The sequence below is a fragment of the Electrophorus electricus genome, chromosome 20 (assembly GCF_013358815.1).
Source record: "Electrophorus electricus isolate fEleEle1 chromosome 20, fEleEle1.pri, whole genome shotgun sequence".
Classification (NCBI taxonomy): domain Eukaryota; kingdom Metazoa; phylum Chordata; class Actinopteri; order Gymnotiformes; family Gymnotidae; genus Electrophorus; species Electrophorus electricus.
In genome coordinates this window covers 6,693,338-6,718,337 of record NC_049554.1, presented here as the reverse complement: position 1 = coordinate 6,718,337, position 25,000 = coordinate 6,693,338, and the positions used below count along the sequence as shown (strand labels likewise).

At 47.1% G+C, this 25,000-nt stretch overlaps 2 protein-coding genes across 2 annotated transcripts in view; both read right to left on the bottom strand.

The window, feature by feature from the left end:
* prickle2b (prickle homolog 2b) overlaps positions 1 to 11,177 on the bottom strand; it is a 57,854-nt gene extending 46,677 nt beyond the window's left edge. Inside the window, exons 1-2 of the mRNA XM_035520334.1 lie at positions 11,017 to 11,177; positions 10,611 to 10,696 (exon numbers count right to left, since the gene is read on the bottom strand). Coding sequence (XP_035376227.1) covers positions 10,611 to 10,696; positions 11,017 to 11,058 — 128 coding nt within the window. The 5' untranslated portion in view covers positions 11,059 to 11,177. The remainder of the gene's footprint in view (positions 1 to 10,610; positions 10,697 to 11,016) is intronic.
* A 5,867-nt stretch (positions 11,178 to 17,044) lies between these two features.
* LOC113591853 (A disintegrin and metalloproteinase with thrombospondin motifs 9) overlaps positions 17,045 to 25,000 on the bottom strand; it is a 46,088-nt gene continuing 38,132 nt past the window's right edge. Inside the window, exons 30-39 of the mRNA XM_035520134.1 lie at positions 23,333 to 23,503; positions 22,654 to 22,848; positions 22,328 to 22,457; positions 21,779 to 21,873; positions 21,412 to 21,506; positions 21,009 to 21,142; positions 19,544 to 19,635; positions 18,416 to 18,520; positions 17,793 to 17,886; positions 17,045 to 17,547 (exon numbers count right to left, since the gene is read on the bottom strand). Coding sequence (XP_035376027.1) covers positions 17,800 to 17,886; positions 18,416 to 18,520; positions 19,544 to 19,635; positions 21,009 to 21,142; positions 21,412 to 21,506; positions 21,779 to 21,873; positions 22,328 to 22,457; positions 22,654 to 22,848; positions 23,333 to 23,503 — 1,104 coding nt within the window. The 3' untranslated portion in view covers positions 17,045 to 17,547; positions 17,793 to 17,799. The remainder of the gene's footprint in view (positions 17,548 to 17,792; positions 17,887 to 18,415; positions 18,521 to 19,543; positions 19,636 to 21,008; positions 21,143 to 21,411; positions 21,507 to 21,778; positions 21,874 to 22,327; positions 22,458 to 22,653; positions 22,849 to 23,332; positions 23,504 to 25,000) is intronic.

The window sequence follows — 25,000 nt, the reverse complement described above, 5'->3', positions numbered from 1 at the left end:
CCTTCTCTAAAGTCAAAATTTAACCCTCAATAATGTATGCCTGTGTCTGTCTGTGTGTGTGTGTGTGTGTGTGTGTGTGTGTGCGTGCGCGCCCCACTAATCAGGCTGAGATGGGGCAGAGTGATTTATTGAGATTCAGAACATTTTCTTTAGGGCTCAGAACATGCATGAACAGGCATGGTTTATCCTTTAACCAGTCTCTCTCATTCAGGAGAGACCGAGCAGCAGTCTCTCCCAGCCAGGAGAGAGAGAGCACCAGACTCTCCCAGCCAGGAGAGTGTTCTGAGGTTGCTGAGGCTGAGGGTATGACCTCAATCAAACGCAGATGCCAGGATGACGCTGGTGTGGATTTAAGAACACACACACACACAGCCTGAGGTGGTTCAGCTCTCGGTCTGATTACACAGTCACCCTAAACACTTTAGATTGTAATTTAAGATGCATCGAGGTAATTATGTTGAGTTTGTTATAGAAGGCCATTAAGAGCTTAAAGCATGTTTATCCATGTCAAAGACATGGTCATACATGCATAAATAAAAACAAACAAAACAAAAACAAACAAAAATCAACATGAAAACTAACAAGATGAAACCTCAATGAAATCAAACGAGGACCAACCTGGACACAAAGGTCAATGTAGAAAGGCTTTGATCTTCTTTGATGAGTTAGTTATTCAACACACACACACACTCACACACACACAGACACACACACACAGCCCATTATCTGGGCCATAGGTGAATTACTACATCTACAGAGCGGGTTTTCATTGTTCAGGATCTCTTAAGAGGTAAACCAGACAAGACATTGAAGTCTCAGGAGAGCAGAATGTGCGTGGGCTGCATTAACTGTCAAAGCCACTTTGGCTGTTGTTAGAGTTTCTAAATTGTTTGTTAAAGTTTGTTAAAGTTCCTCCCATGTCACACTTCCGAACATTCTGTGATCATCAGATCACTCAGGGCCCTGGACAGAAAGCAGACCAAGCAGCTGACGCATTACTGCTCACGTCCCCGTCAGTGAGCAAAGCCCACGAAGGAATATGTGATGGGCACAGGACACAGGAATCCTCTCTGGAATGACGCTGGTTTCTGATTACGCACTCAGCAACCAACCCCTGGCTTCCAGGTGAATGACCTTCCTACTGAAAGCGTTTTTAAAAATGACTACACACTATCTACAAATCAATTACATTTAGGTTATAGGGAGAGTTTGTCCAACCGTTTTGTCTCTCTGACACCCTGACATGCATCTGCTTTCAGCTGCGTTTCCTTCTGTGGCCTTCCTGCGTTCAGACAGAGAGATCTCCACTACAAACCCGGAGCGCTACGCTCCAAGCTAAGGCATGAAGCAGAGAAATGTCCAAAAACTAAAACAAAAACCATCCAGAAAAGATTTTACTGGCTGAGAGACTGTGGATGTGAGCGTGAAGGCCCGGCGGGGCTCTCAGAGAGACTGACTGCGGGGGCAGGAGCTTTGATCAGGTTCCTGAAGAGGAACCCGGAGGTTCACAACACCTCAGCCTTGCAGCTGGAGATCCACTGAGCCCCTGCGCAGGGAAGCAGTCAGACCGTACCCACGACAAACGACGGCGAACACCAAGCTGAACAGGCCTGTCTCACCCTGCTCCTGGAGTCACCATGGACTTGATGTGTGTGTGTGTGTGTGTGTGTGTGTGTGTGTATAACAAACAGAGAACAAGAGTGTGTGTCAGTAAGTCAGCAGAAGGGGGTGTGTGTGTGTGTGAGTGAGAGTGTGTGTGTGTGTGTGTGCATGCGTGCGTGCGTGCGTGCAGGTGTGTGTGTGTGTGTGTGTGTGTGTGTGTGTGTGTGTATGTATGTATGTATGTGTGTGTGTGTGTACGTGTGTGTGTGTTTGTATGTATATATGTGTGTGTGTCTGTGTGTTTGCATATGTATGTACGTGTGTGTGTACATGTGTATGTACGTGTGTGTGTACGTGTGTGTGTATATGTATGTGTGTGTTTGTATGTATATGTGTGTGTGTGTGTGTACATGTGTGTGTACGTGTGTGTGTGTGTGTTTGCTTCCTGACCTCTCTCCTCCCTTTTCTCATTCGTTGCCTGCAGACTCGGTTGTCAAGGCGCCAGAACAGTGTGAACAGTGGCATTGCCGTGGAAACCAGCCTAAAGATGGAAGACACTTTGGCAAACACCAGCAGTGATGATTTAACAGGCAGAATACCCTTCAACCTTGTCCTCCCTCTCCAAGTCTGGACCACCTCTGGCAGATCCAGGGTTCGGGACTGTGTACGAGCTCCAGGCAGATAAGTGACAGCTCCGCCTTGTGACCGAGGTCTTTTAAGTTGAAGACACATTTCATGACGGGGGGGGGGCACGTGCCTCGGGTTAAAAGGAGACGTAACAGTGTTAAGACCGGACGCAGACAGGACACAGCAGAGCAGAAACAGCCATGGGTACAACCCCTTAAAACAGAGTAAACCTTCCTGCAAAGACTGTCACACTGTAACTGTACCCTCGGGTGGGCCGCAGAACCTGTGTGTGTGTGTGCGTGTGTGTGTGTGCGTGTGTGTGTGTGCGCGCACGTGAAGAGTCAGGCCTCCATACTTTGTGATCACAGAAACCTGGACCTGGTTTAGCTTTCCTATTAGGAGCCATTTCCTCTGTGTGTGTGTGTGTGTGTGTGTGTGTTCCTGCCCCTCCTATCAGATGGATTGATGGGAACAACAGCCAAGGCTGCCTCTTCAGCCGTGACATACTGAACATTCCGACCAGCGCATGGCCCACGCACACACACACACACAGAACAAGAGAGAGAAATCACAAAACAAGAGTTAACATTGAGTGATATTGTAACACACAGATGTATGCATGCTATTCGGAGCTCCCTACCTCGTCCACGCACGCACACACACACACACACACACACACTCACACACACACTCACATGCTGTGCTTCTGCAAACGTATGAAATTCATTCTGATAGACTGAAGTGCACACCCACTGACTATGACTTCTGCCTGTCCTTGTGGTGTTTGTTCAGGACCTGATCTAGGATCAGATTCAGGTCATTACTAACCTCAGTCACTCAGAGCGATTCTGATCCAAAATAATTCTATGAAGTGACCGAAATGTGCCGCTGAACACAAAGAAACTGTTTATAATATATCAGGTGCTATACAATCCAGAAACCTGTACCCCCAGACTGCTGTATTCATTCATATAATGGATCATATGTATTATACCACATCGTTTACAGACCTAGTGACTCGACCAATTAAACAATGCATTCTGACCTGCCGCACACACACACACACGCGCGCACACACACACACACACACACACACACACACACACACACACACACACACACACACACACACACACACACACACACACACACACACACAAACATCGCCCTCTGCTGGAAAAACAGATGCAACAAGATCGAAGTCATAACAGCTCCTAGTTCACCACACACACACACACACACACACACACCATATGAAATCCTCCTGTCGTGTAGTTGATGGCGAGTAAGAGGACTCTGTGAGCAGGTAAGCGGTGTGTGTGTGTGTGTGTAAGACTGGGCGGGCTGGGAGTGTGTTAGTGTGGAACACACTCCCCTTAACACACACTAGGCTCTGTGCATGTCTGGGACCCAGAGCAAAGGCAAACAGGATTCACGAGTGGCACTTCTGCTGTGTAATTTCGCAAACACTCCCCTTTTCTGCAGGGGCCCCAACAACGCCCCCAACAGCACTGTAATTACAACACTTCATGTGTGACCAGGAGTAGGTGGCTTTATGGGGGAGAGGGAGAGGGAGAGAGAGAGAGAGAAATCAAAGACTATTTTGAAGTTGTTCGGGGAGCCGTGGTGTTTATTTTGGCCCACAGGTTTCGCACACACAGGTGCTCGCTCACGTCCAAATTGCACATACTTGTGTTTAGGACTAAGAACCTTCACCGCTCCCCCTAGAGGACAACTGTGTACAGTGCACCTGATGCGTTTGCTCCTTCAGAGAGAGTGTGAGGAAGGAAAGGCGGGAGAGTGAGAGAGAGTGAGAGAGAGTGAGAGAGAGTGTGAGGAAGGAAAGGCGGGAGAGTGAGAGAGAGTGAGAGAGAGTGAGAGAGAGTGTGAGGAAGGAAAGGCGGGAGAGTGAGAGAGAGTGAGAGAGAGTGTGAGGAAGGAAAGGCGGGAGAGTGAGAGAGAGTGAGAGAGAGTGTGAGGAAGGAAAGGCGGGAGAGTGAGAGAGAGTGAGAGAGAGTGAGAGAGAGTGTGAGGAAGGAAAGGCGGGAGAGTGAGAGAGAGTGAGAGAGAGTGTGAGGAAGGAAAGGCGGGAGAGTGAGAGAGAGTGAGAGAGAGTGTGAGGAAGGAAAGGCGGGAGAGTGAGAGAGAGTGAGAGAGAGTGTGAGGAAGGAAAGGCGGGAGAGTGAGAGAGAGTGAGAGAGAGTGTGAGGAAGGAAAGGCGGGAGAGTGAGAGAGAGTGAGTGAGTGTGTTTATAGCCTCCCTCCGTTATGAACTCTTTCATCATCCCATCAGTCAAATGGAGAGTTGTTCCTAAAGCACCTCACGCTGAACACCAGGGGCCAGGCTGCAGCGGGTGTCAGTAAACATAGAGAGGAGACAGAAAGCCAATCAGGGCCTCGAGCAGCTGTAGACACTTCTAGCATTTCAGGGGTCCCTCTGAACCCGTGCAACCTCCGACCCCTGAGGTCAGATAATCACTAATCTGTCTCAGTCTCACCAACTATTCTGGAGAACTCCGTGAGCAGAAAACCGTGAGCAGAAAACCGTGAGCAGAAAACCGTGAGCAGATAACCGTGAGCAGATAACCGTGAGCAGAAAACCGTGAGCAGATAACCGTGAGTAGAAAACCGTGAGCAGATAACCGTGAGCAGAAAACCGTGAGCAGAAAACCGTGAGCAGAAAACCGTGAGCAGATAACCGTGAGCAGAAAACCGTGAGCAGATAACCGTGAGCAGATAACCGTGAGCAGAAAACCGTGAGCAGATAACCGTGAGCAGATAACCGTGAGCAGTCTGTCTGCTCACTGCAGTCACTCCAGTCAGGAATGGAGGTAAGGTTAGCATGCGCATATAAACCACACCCACACCCCCCAATTCACCAAACCTCACTACATGCACAAATTCTGTTCCTGCACTTTTTTTTTTTTTTGCATTTATGTCATTTAAGAACTAAGAATATCATCATCATCATCATCATCATCATCATCATATGGAAGTTACAGCTACGACACAGATAAAACCCAGTGTTGAACGGTTCCTTAGTGGGAACACTTTCCCCTTAGTAGGACAGTCCAAGACCATTGTAGATTAAGACTAGGACTATGTAGGCTCTGTGAGGAGGTTCTCTCCCCATCAGGCTGGGGAGGAGGTTCTCTCCCTCCGATACCACTCATACAGCTCCTGCTTTGACAGTACTGACCTAGGATCAGTTTTTGCTTTGCATGTCCTAATGAGAAAAATTAGTTTGATGAAAGTGAAGAGGATCTTAGATCAGTGCTGTGTGTGTTAAAGCCAGACCTTAACACACACATACGTTAACTTTTCTGTTACACAGCAACACGGCAATGCAGCCATGCGTGTGTGTGTGTGTGTGTCGGATGTGGGGAGACAGATGGAGACACTTCACAGACTCTCACTCAGAATAATAAACTCAAAAAATACACACTCAAAAATAAAAATAAAGTACATTTTATGAGCGTCACAAAAACTCATCATAGCATTACTCAAACACCTGTGATGTCATCTTAGAGGGAGATTCAGAAAGGACGGCCAAGCGTCGCCAAGACAACTTGCAGCTTTTGAAGTTCAAAGGTAAAGTGAAGGCCAGGTTCAAAGGCAGAGGCTCAGCTGCTGGCTTTGATGAGGCGATGTGTGTACACACACACACACACACACACACACACACACACACACACACACACACACACAATTAGTTCAACAGCTTTGGAGAAAGAGAACAAATATATATTCCTGTTATAGCCATCTTAGCTCCACGGAGTACCCACCTTTAATAATATGATATATTCTAAACACAAGAGATTATTTCCCCTTCTAATGTACAGACAAATAGATTATAAGGCAAAGTCCAAAACTCCCTGTACTAGATTACAACTATATAACAGAGCAAGTTAAAGTCCTTCATAAGAACCATAAACTATACTGCCAGCTGTTTTGCCTTCACATCTGGTCTCAGGTCAGTTTGTGGCTTTTCTGCCACTGTGCGTGTGTTGGGGAAGTTTAAAAGTAGAAGCATATCCAAGATCAGTCCAAGGAGGTGCAGCGAGTCATCTGATCTGGAAACAGGCGGATTCCTGGAATTCATCCGCATTCTATTTCAGAGTGCACTGGTGTACTAGCCCTTCACACCTTGGTCCACTCCTGCTCCCGCAGTCCAGCCCAGAGGTCGCCGCAGCAACCGCGGCTAATGAACAACAGCTCATTACAGCCTTTAGATGCGCCAAGGCAGACATACAGTTGCTAATTCCCCTTACAGCGAGTGAGCAGTGAGGGTAAAGTGCTGTCAGGGAATGACAAAGGTTGATTGACCTGAGACGCATCTGTGAGGTCAGAGGCCGGCCAGTTTACACCACCTCAGAGCAACAGAGGGTCCCGCAAACTCAGCTAGAGCGGCCCGGTTTAGCCGACGTGGGGCTGGCGTGTTAGCCAGCAGCCCAGACACACGTGGGGAACATGTGACTTACTGACCCGTTAAGAGATGACGTCCCCATGGCTGTACCAGTCTAAAAACACGGGGTCTGTGTGTGTGTGTTTCAGGGTCTCTCTATTCACATCTGCTCTTTCTTTAGATTGTCTGTCTCTGTGTGTGTGTGTGTGTGTGTGTGTGCGTGTGTGTGTGTGCTCTGCTCGTCTCCTCCTTCAGTCCGCCTGAAAAGCCTTCTGCTCTTCAGGTCCATTCATACGCCCGACAGCAGTGATGAAGAGCTTTAGCTTGGTTGCTAGTTAACAGGCTGAATAGCACTGCAGTGTTATGCAGATCCTGATCAGGTTAGCAGGAGGCCAGACGTCAGCGACTCCAGATGTCGTCTTTGGGGAGACTCCAAAGGCCCTCTCCTGCCCAAGTGCCCTAACCCTGTCAGAACCACCACAACAACCACACGGTCAGAACCGGGATATGGTTCTGACCCAGCGACAGCAGCTTGCTATCCATCCATCACATTTGAATCTACAACCACTAGTTATGAATACGGAAATGAAACAACCAAGTACATTTGTAACAGACATCCTTTAACACAACTATATAATAAAGTTAAAAAGGTGAGTTTAAGTCTAAAATAAAGATTCCCTTGCCTCCTCTGCCCAATTCTCTCCTCATCCATCCTGTTTTGGTTTACTTTGTTTCATCCGGGAGGGACCTCAACGCATAAGCAACAACTTTGTCCATTCCTGCTCCGGAGTGCTCCCATCGTTAACGAGCTCCAGTGAGGAGCACTGCGATTGGTCCAAACAGGAGGCGGCCTCCTCACTTACCCTGTTTAAGTGTGGTTAGCATCATTACTGACTAGCCTCTGCAGCCCAGTGTGCACTAACTTCATGAGATCAGTGGAACTAGCTTCCCTGCGGCCCATGCAGGCAATTCTCTACTGCAATCAGTTTATAGTATTTAAACAGTAATTAATGCTAGCATTTAGGCAAGCAAGACTGATCCTGAGTCAGTGTAAACAGGGCAAGGTGCAGCAGGTGTGAGGGAGTGAGTGGTTCTCACAGATCAGATAGAACACACATATACACACACACACACACACACACACACACACACACACACACACACACTGCACTGATGCTAACGGGCTGTAACCAGCCTCGTTAACACAAAGGAAAATCAATCAAACCAACAGCGAGCATTAATAATTCAGCTCAGAGTGTTCAGCAAGATAAAACCAACCAGCCAGTGTGTGTGTGGTATGTGTGTGTGGTGTGTGTGTGTGGGTGTGTGTGTGTACAGACTTTTATCTTTAACACTAACACAAAATGAACAAAATTAACAATAAAATAAAATATTGCTTCATTGTAAGCTAAACCAGAACAGAACCCCAGAACAGCAGATCAGAAGGTCATCAGTCCACACAGCAATGGAACAGAGGAAGAGTCAGGGGCAAATGGAAGAGTCAGAGGCAAATAGAACAGAGGAAGAGTCAGGGGCAAATGGAAGAGTCAGAGGCAAATAGAACAGAGGAAGAGTCAGGGGCAACTGGAAGAGTCAGAGGCAAATAGAACAGAGGAAGAGTCAGGGGCAAATGGAAGAGTCAGAGGCAAATAGAACAGAGGAAGAGTCAGGGGCAAATGGAAGAGTCAGAGGCAAATAGAACAGAGGAAGAGTCAGGGGCAAATGGAAGAGTCAGAGGCAAATAGAACAGAGGAAGAGTCAGGGGCAAATGGAAGAGTCGGGGCAAATGGAACTGAGGAAGAGTCAGGGGCAAATGGACTTGTCTCAGGCATCTTGACAACATTTAGAAAGTATTAATTTAACAAAATTCCATGCTGGGTTTCTCTGCGTGTGTATGTGTGATTTTGCTGTTCAGTAAACTGACTCATTCCCATGGCCTGCGTGCACCTGAGCTCACGCACAACACCTGCACACCGCGTGCACCCGGGCTCACACACAACACCTGCACACACGCGTGCACTCGGGCACAACACCTGCACGCACGCATGCACCCGGGCTCACACACACCTGCACACACGCGTGCACTCGGGCACAACACCTGCACGCACGCGTGCACCCGGGCTCACACACAACACCTGCACACACGCGTGCACTCGGGCACAACACCTGCACACACGCGTGTACTCGGGCTCACACACAACACCTGCACACACGCGTGCACCCGGGCTCACACACAACACCTCCACACACGCGTGCACCCGGGCTCACACACAACACCTGCACACACGCGTGCACTCGGGCTCACACACAACACCTGCACACACGCGTGCACTCGGGCTCACGCACAACACGGCCGCTGGAGATAAGCCCGCACCCTCAGCTGTGGAGAGCACGAAGCACGTCACCTCCTCTGTCTCCAGATGATGCTGGAACATCTACATCTGCTTACTGTAGTAACCAGCAGTCTACACAAGAACTCTAAACTTGCAAACAGTTAGCAGTGTGTGTGTGTGTGTGTGTGTGTGTGTGTGTCCGTCGATTTGCCTGTCTGCTTTTTCTAATCTTTCTTTGTCTGGGGTCAAATCAAGGCCACATACCTCATCAAACTGTCTCTTGAAAACACACACACACACACACACACACACACACACCTTTATTTCTACCTTCATAAAGCTCTCTAGGTCATGCTGTTGCACTGAAGACCATAAAGTCACCCCATACCGAGCACAGCAGTCACACAAAACACACACAAAACACACAAGCACACAGACAGAACACACACACTCTCACACACACACACACACACACATCCTTTTCTCCAACACATCTACAGCGGGGTTATTGGGATGAGGCTTCAGTTTTATTGTGGCACTGTGAAAGGCAATTACAGCCACATTCCAGCACTGACTGCTGCCCTGTAATAGTTTACAGCACCGGAGGACGCACTGAGGAGCCTTCTCCTCTCCTAACAGTCACCTAGGCAACCAAGCCCCGCCTCCACTCCACAGTCACCTAGGCCACCAAGCCCCGCCTCCACTCCACAGTCACCTAGGCCACCAAGCCCCGCCTCCACTCCACAGTCACCCAGACGACCGTTTCCATAAGTGCTTGCTGGTTAAAAACAAACAGCGTCTTGGGGATACAAATGCTGGACTTTGTGTTTCTCACCTAATGGCTGCTGACTGCACAGACTTCAACAGCTGTGAAGCTGCACGAGCCGTAGAATTTCCCCTAAAGACCCACACCTACTAAACACATAACTTTAATGGCTTAAAGGCACAAATTAATCAGAGTTTATTTGGACATGACCTGACGCATACAATGAAACTCCACACAACCCTCCCCAGCACGTCTATATATTATTCATATCTACTCTAAACAAACAGGCATTGGTCTGTCGGCTGTTCCTGAGTCAGTCCCTCCCCCCACCTCCTCCTGGCTGACTCCGCTTTAGAATGTGGAGGGTCAGGAATGTGGCTCCAGACTCTGGAACGGCGTGAACACACGGCGCACTGGACACTGTTATCTTCCAGCGCACTCGCCCACACGACAGCCAGCCTGGCCCCGTCACGGTCATATGACTCTGTCTGAGGTGGGGGAGGGCGTGCTCGTCAGCTAGCCTGCGGCACAATAACCCTGGACAAACCCTGGACAACCCAGGACAAACCCTGGACAACCCAGGACAAAGCAGGACAAAGCAGGACAACCCAGGCCAAACATTTCACTGTCAAATCCTGAAAAGTAACTGAATATATGAGTAGAGTACAGATTTATTCGACACTATCCATTAATCAGCTGTGTGGATCTTAAGTGTCACCTGTATTATTTATCTTTATATAAGAAAATAATGAGTGAATCACAAATGAGTGAATGAGTTAATTATGAGTGATTACACCATTCTATACGCACCAATAAAATCAGTCTGTCTACACGATACAAGATAAACAAAGGCACCTTCTGTGCGTGTGCGTTTTACCTCCATTTGTGCACAATGAAGCCAGGACACTGTTCTCCACACACAGTACACGGCTGGCCTCTGTCTGCATCCTCCAGCGTAGCAGACTGTGGAGAGCAGAAAGGAGGGGGTGACATCATCACAAAGTCGTAAAGTTTCCCACCAAACTCCCAGAGCAGGTCATGTGCCATCATGTGTGCCTCTTAAATAACTGATTTACACCGTATGCATTTGAAAGTTTGAAATGCACGAGCTCACACGATCGAAACGGGAGTTTAGCCAGGATCACTCGCGCCAGGCAGGTGCAGGCGTTTTTATTTTTCCGACAAGAGCGTTTCAGCAGAGCGCGCAAGCCCGCCCTCGGTGCGTCAGAGACGCGCGCAGGTACGCGCATCCATAAACGATACCGGAGCGTCGTTTTACTCACCGATCGGCTGAAGTTTCTCCTCTTAGAGCTGCGGCTAAACATGTCAGTTTGGGTGGGCTGAAAGCAAACCGAGTGTTAAGGAAGATAACTGAACGATATCTCCGCACATGCGCGGCCAGCTCTTCTCAGGCAGACTGTGGGGTCCTGGGCGGAACGGTAACGATGGCTTTCCGGATCCCTCCCCGCCTCATCTCAGCCAATGCCGTTACAATGCACTACCTATAAACCACACGGACACCTCGTAAACCTTCAGAGCTAATATGAAGAGTGTGTGTGTGTGTGTGTGTGTGTGTGTGTGTGTGTGTGTGTGAGAGAGAGAGAGAGAGAGAGAGAGAGAGAGAGAGTGCGTGCACGCACGCACGGAATGCCTATCCATCGTTTATCAGATAGATTTATTATTATTGGATGCAGACATTTTCTTGACTCATCCCGGCAGGCTATGGGGGTGTCAGTTAAGTTCCCCTTTAGTTCATGTAGAGTGGATGTCCCAAACAACACTTGCTATTATGGTAGGGTAGAAGGGATCACATGAGTGGAGACCGGGTGCAGACTCAGGGTTTCTAGTGATCAGTTTCAGTGGGAAAATCTTTTATGTCCAGCAGGAGTCCATCAGGGTCCACCTTCATAAAGCAAGGCAGAGCTAGCATTATGTGTGGACATTTATGTACATTGGTTCTCGTCCTTACACCCACGCAGTGGCAGTGCTCGCTGGGCTTCTGGAATCTGCTTGTTGACATTAACTCAAAGATATCTCCTAAAGAAAGCCAAATTGCTGTACAGATATCTCCTAAAGAAAGCCAAAGTGCTGTACAGATATCTCCTAAAGAAAGCCAAAGTACTCTACAGATATCTCCTAAAGAAAGCCAAAGTGCTGTACAGATATCTCCTAAAGAAAGCCAAAGTACTGTACAGATATCTCCTAAAGAAAGCCAAAGTGCTGTACAGATATCTCCTAAAGAAAGCCAAAGTACTGTACAGATATCTCCTAAAGAAAGCCAAAGTGCTGTACAGATATCTCCTAAAGAAAGCCAAAGTACTCTACAGATATCTCCTAAAGAAAGCCAAAGTGCTGTACAGATATCTCCTAAAGAAAGCCAAAGTACTGTACAGATATCTCCTAAAGAAAGCCAAAGTGCTGTACAGATATCTCCTAAAGAAAGCCAAAGTGCTGTACAGATATCGCCTAAAGAAAGCCAAAGTACTGTACAGATATCTCCTAAAGAAAGCCAAAGTGCTGTACAGATATCTCCTAAAGAAAGCCAAAGTGCTGTACAGATATCTCCTAAAGAAAGCCAAAGTGCTGTACAGATATCTCCTAAAGAAAGCCAAAGTACTGTACAGATATCTCCTAAAGAAAGCCAAAGTGCTGTACAGATATCTCCTAAAGAAAGCCAAAGTGCTGTACAGATATCTCCTAAAGAAAGCCAAAGTACTCTACAGATATCTCCTAAAGAAAGCCAAAGTGCTGTACAGATATCTCCTAAAGAAAGCCAAAGTACTGTACAGATATCTCCTAAAGAAAGCCAAAGTACTGTACAGATATCTCCTAAAGAAAGACAAAGTACTGTACAGATATCTCCTAAAGAAAGACAAAGTACTGTACAGATATCTTCTAAAGAAAGCCAAAGTACTCTACAGATATCTCCTAAAGAAAGCCAAAGTGCTGTACAGATATCTCCTAAAGAAAGCCAAAGTACTGTACAGATATCTCCTAAAGAAAGCCAAAGTACTCTACAGATATCTCCTAAAGAAAGCCAGAGTGCTGTACAGATATCTCCTAAAGAAAGCCAAAGTACTCTACAGATATATCCTAAAGAAAGCCAGAGTGCTGTACAGATATCTCCTAAGGAAAGCCAAAGCGCTGTACAGATATCACAGATATCTCCTAAAGAAACGCAGTGTAATGAACAGATAGGCTTATGGAAAGACAAATAGATTGTGACACGTTTGGGGAAATTAAATGTGAAATGAAAATTCTTGTAACTGCCAAGAAAAGTTGGAGGGTCCCATGTGACAACCCAGTGCAAAGGTGAAGGTCTGGACCTAAATAGGAAGTGAATTAATTCCTTTAATCTCGATGGGAATGTCTGGGAATGTATTTGAAAATCACTGGAGTCTGAAACCATTCCATGGGGTTGTGCATGGGCATGTGTGTACTGGTGAGTCTATTTGTGTTGTGTTCAGACCTTGTGCAGACACATTACTACAGACAACCAAAAGAAATATCACATAGACAAATGCAATCACACACACACACACCCCAAATACCATCTTTAAAGCAATTTCTTCTCAACACATACAATAACCTGTTGTATGTTTACACTACACTTTAGGGTAAAATATTAACATTATAGCCACAAGCAATTCCTATTGATATTTCACAAACCAATATTCTTATTTATAATCAGACTCCGTAGGTACAGTATTGTGTAGTCATTTAAAGATTCAGCTAGAGAATATTTATCTCTGCCTCCATCTAATCTTTAATGCACTTAGTCTAGCACCCCCACATGGCCAAGTGGGGTATGTTTTGTATGAACCGGGTGACTAATACCAGACTAATATAAAGCAGTTTCAGGAAGCACTTGTGTCTGATAACCAGTACAGGACTGCAGGACTCTGGCTAATCAGATACCTGCATGTTTTGCGGGACTTGTTCAAGTTGCCCTTGTGTGAGTGGGGTTGCCATGGTGAAGGTGATCAGGACCTGCATCAGTACATCACGGGTGACCCTGCTGCTCTCAAAGACAGGAGACGTCAGCAAGAACAACAGAATCGTCATGTTATAGGAGTGTGCGGTTCATTATAGGTGTGTGGTTCAATAAAAGAGTGTGTGGTTCATTATAGGAGTGTGTGGGTCATTAAAGGAGTGTATGGTTCATTAAAAGAGTGTGTGGTTCAATAAAAGAGTGTGTGGTTCATTACAAGAGTATGTGGTTCATTAAAGGAGTGTGTGGGTCATTAAAGGAGTGTGTGGTTCAATAAAAGAGTGTGTGGTTCATTAAAGGAGTGTGTGGTTCATTAAAGCAGTGTGTGGTTCATTAAAGGAGTGTGTGGTTCATTATAGGTGTGTGTCATTCATTACAAGAGTATGTGGTTCATTAAAGGAGTGTATGGGTCATTAAGGGAGTGTGTGGTTCATTAAAGCAGTGTGTGGTTCATTAAAGGAGTGTGTGGTTCATTATAGGTGTGTGTCATTCATTACAAGAGTATGTGGTTCATTAAAGGAGTGTATGGGTCATTAAGGGAGTGTGTGGTTCAATAAAGGAGTGTGTGGTTCATTATAGGTGTGTGTGGTTCATTAAAGGAGTGTGTGGTTCAATAAAAGGTCAGGGAGGGAGGCAGGAAGGAGGATTTACCCATACTGCACCAGAGAAGCGTCACGGCCAGGCCTGCGAGAACACACACGGCTTCCTGAACATAGCCCAGGAGGTTCTACTCCAACATGCTAGCGTTAGGGGGAAAGAGAGATCTCACAGAAACCAACAGATCACGTCATGTTTGGTTTTATTTGCATTAACATTATTCCCTTATGTGATCCAATATATGAATCATAACATTGCAAATCTGTATGACTACAAAACTGGGTTTACAAGGCAGGATGTGACAGACAGACAGACAGACAGGCTTATATGAACACTGGCTTAAAAACATTGGCAGATTAATCCAGACATAAAAAGAAATGTCAATAAATTCATTAAAAAATTTAAATACACCTCTAAATGTAATAAATACAAAAATCCCATGTGCTTGGTTAATATTGCTTCAAAATATTTTACCTGCACATCAGTAAAAAAGGAGATATGAATGAATGATCCTATCACTGCCGTAATGGGAGCGTTAACGCAGAACACTGCATCCAGCCTCCACAGGACCGACAGAGACTTGTAAACCAGTTATATCGGCATACTGGACAGCACACGGCACGCGCACTACGAAGGGAACACGTAGCCCTGCGTCTGAGTCGGGTCCTTCAAACGGCGCTGTGCACGTCATCAGGATCTTGTCCAAAATAAAGGAAAGTTCCACGACCTTTATGAGAGTGAGCACCAGAGAAGGTATGTCTTCAGTGTCCTGAAGATGACACAGCCAGAGGCGGAGTCTGCCCACAGAGGCGGAGTCTGCCAAGACCGCCAGGGTTCAAATTACTGGGCAAAAGTCACTGACCAAATAGTGGAAAAGTCAGACACATTCATGGCTAATTTCTCATAACAACCGTAATGTATGAACATGTGCAGCACACACATGCTGCAGATACTCCTGTAGCTTTGATCCTCTTCGTGGATGGGCTGAACTTCATAAGGAAGACCAGAATTATCTTTTCATTATCAGTGTGAATGTTGGATGTCATGAAAAAAAAAACATTGTAAGGCTTCTTAAATATGAATATTTAATGATCATGTTAATGATTAATTATCCTAATTTAACATGATAATTAAATAAACTAATGTAAATAGCACCATCTCTTGAGTTAAGGCAGGTATGACGTTTTGCTAAGAACACAAACACAAAGAATCATTTATACAGTGGATCCAGATCTTATACTCCTCACCTCTGACTGGGGCTATACCACCCTTAATGGGGTTATACTACCCTTAATGGGGTTATATCCCAGTGTTTCACAATTCACAGTGACACTAGGCAATGATGACCCCTCTAACACACTTATTAGCCATATTCATAGAACCATTAGACGCAGCAATACATCAGAATGTAAATATCAGAGGAATTCAGAGGAACACCCAACACAAACACATCTATCTTCTATATCAGCATGGAAAATAAAACAAAATTACAGAGGCTGTACCCTGGTATCTAGATTATAAAAATAATACAACCAGAAATAATAATTTTGTCAGAAGAGACAAAATCACAAAGAAGTAAGTACAAGCACAACTACAGAATACAAAGAGAGAAGCACAGCATTTGTGAGGTATTCTGAAAATACACAAAAAAAACCACAAAAACAGTCAAAGCACAGAGATTTTCCGAGGTTAACTACCACGCAGTGGACGTACTCGGGGGCTGGGGCGAAGCACAGTGCATGACGCTTTAATTAGTGCGTCAATTTGAGTCATTACCTCAAATCTGTCTTTTGACAAATGACCATGTCACAGGCTTGCTTTCTAGCACTCCTAGGGCATATTATCTTGCCGTGGAGTGTCTCTTCCCTAAAAAGCGCTCATATTTAAGAAACATTGCCTATGATATGACTATGGTTTCCACACACTCAAGCTTAACCTCGCCTTCAGCTCTTCCTCCACACACCCTAGCTAACCCCCCCCCCCACACACACACACCAGGTCCTACTCCACAACCCCAAGATTAGCCCCACCCCCTATGTCCTACTCCACACACCCAAGCTAAGCCCCGCCGCATAGGTCCAACTCCACACACCCAAGCTAAGCCCCGCCCCATAGGTCCAACTCCACACACCCACGGTAAGCCCCGCCCCATAGGTCCAACTCCACAACCCCAAGATAAGCCCCACCCCCTATGTCCTACTCCACACACCCAAGCTAAGCCCCGCCCCATAGGTCCAACTCCACACACCCAAGCTAAGCCCCGCCCCATAGGTCCTACTCCACACACCCAAGCTAAGCCCCGCCCCATAGGTCCAACTCCACACACCCAAGCTAAGCCCCGCCCCATAGGTCCTACTCCACACACCCAAGCTAAGCCCCGCCCCATAGGTCCAACTCCACACACCCAAGCTAAGCCCCGCCCCATAGGTCCAACTCCACACACCCAAGGTCATGTTTCCAGCCCGATTTCTCAGTGTTCACCAAGAGCTGCCCACTATGTCGATTTCAACAGCTGCTTGCTGTAAAAAAGTCTTTAACCTGAAATAAACTTTTCAAATGACCTGCCCAACGTGGACGTAAACCTTAACAAAACAATAACAAAAAACACGACGATGTACTTCTAGTCCTGCCCACCACTACAGAGTCACGCCCCAGTTCCACCCACCACTAGAGTCACGCCCCAGTTCCACCCACCACCCCTCCCCACACCTCCACCTACCAGATCAAGCAACCACAGGGTCAGGGCTGTGGGAACTATAACTCACAGAACTTTTGTTGAAGACACAGCTCATTTATTAAAGTCACTTTTTAGGATCACTACGGTCTGTCTGAGGGTTTTTACACCGAACGTTTCAGTTTCAGACAGGATCTTACTGGATGACGGTCCCGCGCACGCCACTCCACAACGCACGACTCGCCGTGCATAAGAACTACTAAAGAACTACACACCTCACTAGATCTGCGAGCAAGCTGCTTTAAACAATGGCATCATTACCTTTCTTTAACGGTTTATGTCGTGCACTGTGAACAGGCAAAAATGTTCAAATAAATGTAGCACATAAATTATTATACAGTATAAAAATAAATGTGGATTATAATAAATAAACACATTTTGTACATTACATACAACTCAATCATTTACAAATGTACAGTAGACATTTGGTGGAAGTTCTTCATTTTCTTTGGCACCACAGAGAGGGACAGCAGAGAGAGTCCTCAAGAAAAACTACCACAAAAAAAAGAATAAATAAAAATGAGGCAGACACTGCGGATCAACTCCAGGATGCTCTCGTAGCAGGCAAACGTTTGATTTTAAAATGAAAACCCTCGAAGAGCCACGCTGACTCCGAGCGTGCTTTATTTCCCAAGTAAATATAAGATGAAAATGAAATCTTAAAGATGGCCTAACATGACCGAGCAAACTCTAAAAACTACAAACAACAACAAAACACCTTAAAAATGTCATCCCACCTGGGCATCATGTGACCTGGACGAAAACGCCTGAGCTGGACGGAGTGCATTTGCCACAGTAGCCGCCACACGTTCCTGTCACTCTGCTGCCATCCTGAGGACAAGAGAGAAACTGCACCTCAAAAAAGCTAATACACGGAAAATAGAATAAAGACTTCCACCCCTCCTGGGCGATACTGCTGACGTTCTGAGAGCCACACATATATTATACACAACCAAATCATCACTCGCAATATAAAAATATTGAAAACAAGCCCTAAAGGCACTTTTGTTAGGCATGTATCTTTGCATTTTCTTTAGATTGTGTTTAACTATGTATAACAGAAGCAGCCTAAGAACTTCAAGGTTAGTAAATCCAGCGTGAGCTGTGCAAATGATGGAGTCTTTAGCTATTACACTGCCTGCCAAAAAAGGAAACAAGAAGCATGTTGTATATAAAGTCCAGGACTCAGCCCTACAGAAGGACATTTCGTAGGGTGTTAGCAGCAGCAACATTAAGTCCGTTGTCCTTATCCAGTGAGCGTCAGCGACCTCACTGGACAGACGCATCTCCGGGCACGGCCCTCTGCAGTCCCTACAGCTGGGTTTACGGCTCTAGCGATCAGGAATGGCGGGCAGCATACCTGAGACTTGTGGACATCTGCTACAGCGTAGTTGCCTTGGGACACCCAGCTGGTGTTTTCGGCCACCTGGAAGCCGGTTCCCGCCAGGTTGAGGCTGAATCGGCCCTGGAGGAGAACAGAGGCAGTGCGCGTTCTCAACAGACTCAACAGTAGATGGCACTGGCACGCAGCAGAAAAGCAAGCGTCTCGCACGGCTGAACATGGCCCTGCACTTCCATGCTGGCGTGCTCAGGACCATAACGCAAAATGCACACCCATCGCGCTAGTGAACACGGAGGATGTGAAACCGCTCGGTTAAATGACATTTCACTAACACGGGTTTTCCTTCACGGGAAGATATAGAGCATGAACAATATTTTGGCTGCGTGTGTGCTGTCAGTTCTTCCTAAAGGCCAAAAACCCCAGCAAAATCTTATTCAGATATAAAGAACATTACTGTTGCACACAGTGTACACGGGACTCACAACAACAATGCGCATATGTAGAAGTACACCGAAACATTTCGTGAATGTGCAGATTTACGCCAGATACGCCGAAATCCATCTGTGATGTGCGGATGTGCGCTTTGCATCTGGAGATCCGAGAAAGGGGACAGGCTGAGGAAAGAGGGTGGTCTCAGCGGGACCAAAGCCTGGGGGTGACAACTGTCTGCAGGCTGACCCCCGTCCAGACCCAGGAACAAGTGTGGAACGGAGAGTGAGAGAGGTAGAGAGAGAGAGAGACACATAGACAAAGAGGGGGAGTGAGAGGGAGAGAGAGACAGGAGAGAGAGAGATGGAGAGATAGATTGATAGAGAGAGACAGGAGGCCAATGAGCCCGAAAGGAGGAGAAATGGAACAGAAGCAGATTCAGTGAGTCACCGAGTTGTCTGATTGGCTGCACCTGCACGGTCTGATGGTTTTAAAGTGTGACAGCTTGCGTGGTGCTTGGGCAGCCGTCTGCTATTTTAGAGACAGGGCACGGTAAAGATATGGCAGAGAGGACAATCTCACACACACACACACACACACACACCTCTCACATATCTGTCACTCTATTAAATTCTCTCTCTCTTGTGATTTCTGTCTTTCTGTGCAAGCCTCTGTACTCACATGTTCCCAGTCCTGCTTATGGAGTGTAATACCCACCTGTGGACATTGGGCGGCGCTGTAGCAGTCTCCCGCAGTGGCGAAAGGGACCTTGTGGCCCTCGTGAGTGAATGCGTACTTCCAGTCTGTGACTAAGAGACACACAGAGGAATCACTAATACTGATACTGGTGTTAGTGGATGTGGTGTAGTCACATCACTTCAGCTTGGACGCTTGTTTCCATGGCGATGCTTGCACTCCATCTGTGTCATAAGGACAGCCCTACGGAATACAAAGGCCATCTCAACCAATCGACCCCTTGCCTTATAACTGTGGGCGGGTTTAATGGTCATGAACTGCTATTTTAAAACCATTAACTCATTTGTGCTCGGACTTAATTAAACCCTCAGCCAGACATGCCAAGGGAGGGGTCAGAGGCGCAGAGGGGCGGGGTCAGAGGTGGGGGTTTGGTCATGGGCGAGGGCGGGGTCAGGGTCTGTGCTAGACTCAGGGCACTGTGCAGGCCTGATCGCTGATGTTAGACAGAGTGGTAATTATTCAATGCATTGGCACTGTACATCACGTCCCATTTAGCACACGCTCCCACTGCATGCCAGCAGGCCCTGGGCCACAGTCCCAACCCACCCCCGAGGGCGTGCAGTACTGCCGCTCGGCCCGGCCCGGCCCGACCCTGCAACTCAGTTATTTCCTGTAGTTTTCTGGAGTGTGAACCATATGTTATATTTAGGCATCCTCTCTCTCTCTCTCTCTCTCCCCTAATCTAATCATGCGACGAGAGGTCTCACCTAGACCCGTTTCTCATCAAAGCAGCAAGACTGTGACGTACGTGTGAACACGACTTTCTAGCATGGCCGCGGCGACTGCGAGGTGGCTGGGATTAGCGAGGTTGTGTTTGGACAGCGGGTCGCTGACGAGATGTGACCCACACTAATTAACTCTTCTCATGCGAGTCCGCATGTTAATGCAGCGTGGATGGTAATACTACACCAAACCCGAGAGACAGAATCCTTTTTTTCCGACTGAACGGTTCAGTAGGCGTCTGTCATATTTCCATGCTGAAAGATGGAGACTGTGCAGTAAGACTAGCTGAGAGGTTTCAAGTTTGGGGAGTTCAGCGAGGTTAGCGAAGTCCAGACTACCTCCTTCCTCCAGATGTGGTGCACAGCAAATGAGGTAACGCTTTCCAGATCAGCAGTGTGTGTGTGTGTGTGTGTCCAAATGCAAAGACGTCTGTGGCACTGAATAACCGTGGCTACAAGAGACCATGCACACAGACCTGACACACGGACCTCACACGCAGACCTGACACGCAGACCTGAGCAGATTAGTGAATCAGATTATGTGGGATTACATCAAACAGATCCACAAGGACGGGGCAGTGGCCAATCTGTCCTGGATTACAGCTCAGATGCTCAAATACACATGGAGCGCAGAAATGCTCTAGTGAATGAATGTTGGCATGTCTGCATGGGATGGGAAAGGAGGCAGCAGAGCTCGGACTCACTGACGATGGCCATCCGGCTGAGGTCCAGTCGGACTCGTTTGAATGTGGACAGGCCGGATGCTGTGTAGTCCCTCCGACACGCGCAGTCCTCTCTTCTGCTCAGGTTTAATGGGCACTGTGTGGGGTCCTCCAGCCTGGACCAGATTAACCACAGAAATCAACAGCCATAACAACAATAACAACAACAACAACAATAATAATAATAATAACAACAACAACAACATTGAAATAAGAATGAAGTGTGCATTGCATTTTGTGTCTGGCAGTTGTAAATACACTTAAACCAACACAGTCACTTCCAAGTCTGACGCTAAAATAACACAGATTTTTTTATTTTCTTTTTAAACAACACTTTTCTGTATTTGTTTTTTTGGAAATTCAATTTGGCTTTTTTTTTTTTTACCTGAATGCAAAAACCTCAGAGAAGTTCTCCTGCTCTCCCGTCGTGAGAGTGATGTATTCTGCTGGACTGTCTGTGTTCATCGCTGAGCAGAAGATCTAAGAGAGAGAGAGAGAGAGAGAGAGAGAGAGAGAGAGAGAGAGAGGGAGGGAGAGAGAGAGAGAGAGAGAGAGAGAGAGAGAGGGAGGGAGAAGACACCCAGAAAGAAAAATGCACCAATGTGAGTAGATGTGTCCTTGTGTGAGTAAATGTGCAATGCGCACGTGTGCAAGCAGATGAGTCCAGCACACGTGTGTGAGCAGGTGTGTGCACTTGTATAAACAGATGTGCACGTGGTTGGTGGTGAACACATGTGGTAGGAGAGTCTGACCTGAACAGCTTTGCCCTGCACACTCAGGATCTGCTCACTATCAGACACAACACCAGACTGAACCTGCACCTCCCTACAGCTAGAGGGCAGATAACCTGGGGGAGGGGAGAGAGAGAGAGAGAAAGACAGAAAGAGAGAGAGAGATAGCGAGAGAAAGAGAGACACATACAGAGAGAAAGACAGAGAGAGAGAGAGAAAGAGATACTATTCAATTCAGGTCATGCATGTAGGTATATTTGTTGTGCTAATTTTCACAGGGTTAGGGTTAGGATAGGGTTAGGTTTAGACAGGGTTAGGGTTAGGATAGGGTTAGGTTTAGACAGGGTTAGACAGGGTTAGGGTTAGGATAGGGTTAGGTTTAGACAGGGTTAGACAGGGTTAGGGTTAGGATAGGGTTAGGTTTAGACAGGGTTAGGGTTAGGATAGGGTTAGGTTTAGACAGGGTTAGGGTTAAGATAGGGTTAGGTTTAGACAGGGTTAGGGTTAGGATAGGGTTAGGTTTAGACAGGGTTAGGTTCCTCTAGGGTGTTATGGCGGATGCGCACTTACAGGAGGGGTTACTGCATGTCTTCTGCCCCTCTGGCCTGGAGGTGGGGGGACATTTATCACTGACATCCCCTTCAGCTGAAACACACTGCACTGAACGCACCATCCAGCCCTGGCCACAGCTCATGGAGCACTGTTCACACACACACACACACACACACACACACACACACACACACGTAAGACATTTTAAAATGGGCAACCAACACTGATATGATAAAATTGAAATACAGCATAGAGAGATATATATGTTACATATGTTATATGTTATAATTAATATTCACCCACATTTGGGTGGTGTTGGAGAATGATGGGGCAGAAGCACTCACTGGCCCCCAGATGCCCACTCTCCAGGTGGGGGTGGGAGGGCAGAGATCCAGGATGCAGGGGACGTAGCTCTCGGGTGGGGTGCCGGGGCAGCCAGATGACGACTGGTGGCCATACTCATAATTCTCAATCCCAGCATGCACCTCACTGCAGGACACAAGCCTCTGCCTGTAGCCCCGCCCACAGGTGACTGAGCACTGAGAAGAGTGACAACAAACACACAAATATCAACAATTCACAACAAACACTGCACCTATTACTGTACCCATCACTGCACCCATCATTGCACCTATCACTGTACCATCACTGCACCCATCATTGCACCTATCACTGCACCATCACTGCACCCATCACTGCATCCATCACTGCACCCATCACTGCACCCATCACTGCATCTATCAACGTATCACTGCATCTATCACCGTATCCATCACTGCACCTATCACTGTAACTGCACCTATCACTGTATCTATCATTGCACCTATCCCTGCATCTATCACTGTAACTGTCCCTATTTCTTTCACTGTATCTATCACACACACACACACACACACACGCCTCTGAGTCAAGATTTTTCCATCAGCATAGTTCCAGTTCTTGTGGGCACTTCACCTCTGACTCTACTGCCCCGCACAGCTGACTCTACTGCCCTGCACGTCTGACTCAGCCCTCATTCCTCACCTCTGTCCACTCCCCCGTGACCCAGATGAACTCGCAGGGTTGTGTGTTACACACTTCCACGTCCGTCGGTCTCAGGTCTTCTGCGCAGTGCGCGTTGTGGACCTGCTCATCAGCAAGGCTCAGACACGCCACGGTCCGGCGCCGGTGTCCAGAACCGCACGATGCGCTGCACTGGAAGGACAAGGGTTAACACGGGTCAGAGTGCCTTGAGATCACAGTCCATCAGGGTCGTAGGTCAGTCCTCTCGTCTGACTCTCGTCATAGCCAACAGGACTTTTTAACAGTTAGTAAGTTGTTTGTATAGAGGCCAGTGATGTAAGGTACTGTGTCTCAGGTCCAGCTCTGAGCTCCCATGAACTTTGTGTTGGAAGTAGGAACCCCCCTCACACACTTTGATCATCTTATGTGTTAACTGATTGCGTTAAGCCCATCATGAGTTTAGATGGGTGTGTAAGGGCAGGGTGAACACAGCATGACACAGTGCAGCGCTCTCGGTGGAAGACCAGTGAACTCTGCTCTACACACACACACACACACACACACACAAGCAGCTAAGAGGGCTTTAAATTATCCGAGTGTGAATATTAAGGGGTCGTCTGAATGTGGGTATTTAGTGGTCATATGAATATGGGTAGGTATTTAGGGACTGTCTGAATGTGGGTATTTAGCAGATCTTTGAATGTCTAAATGTGGTCATATGAATATGGGTAGGTATTTAGGGACTGTCTGAATGTGGGTATTTAGCAGATCTTTGAATGTCTAAATGTGTGCTTGGGGTTTTGAGAGAGAGGATATAAGGCCCGTCATTACATTTCCACTGTATTGCACTACGCACTTGATTTTTGCATGGTGTTTGTCGGTGTGTCTGTCTTGGTCCAAACACACTTGAGTTATGCCCTTACGCCTCACGCGTCACACCCGCCGTAAGCCGCGTCAGCTCTTACGGACACACCATCTGGTCTCCATACACCTTTCACTCTGATCCATGCCAACGCATGCTGTCTTCTGTCCGTACTGTGATGAGAGGGCTATCCCCACACTGCACCCCACAGTCCCAACACTCTCACTCAACACTCCTGACTGTGCTCCACTGACATCACCAGGCATTTCCCAGAGGTCCTAGAAGCCGAGGTCGCACAGTCACGCACGTATACAAACACAGCTCCAAACTTCTGCCAGCACTTTCTAAGAGTTTGTTGAGAGATTATTTAAACGAACATCAAAGACAGATTATCCAGCCACAGATCCCAGGAAGGGTCTTAACAAAATTCCCATAAAAGCATGACATGTACTTTTGCTTGTAGCGAAATTCTTTTTTTTCCCTGTCGAAGAGAACACTTATTTCCAAGTCGGATTTGGGTTAAAACGTTTTGTTGGGCGATTTTTCTTGGCTGTCGATGGGAAACCTGCATCTAGAAATCCTACCACATGCAGAATCAGAATGGATGCCAAAAATCCGGAGCAAGTCGTCCTGACCTGGAGAACAGGCAGCGCGCGCCACGCTGATCAGGTCCAGATGCTTCTTCTCTACGCTGACCCCACTAATTTCCCCGTTCTGTGCGGCGGTCCGGTTTCACGCTGCTACATGACCCAGATGCAGGAGTTAGCAAATAATTCCCCCCCCGTGTGAATAAACTTCTCCACGCTGTCAGAGTAACAGGAGGAAAC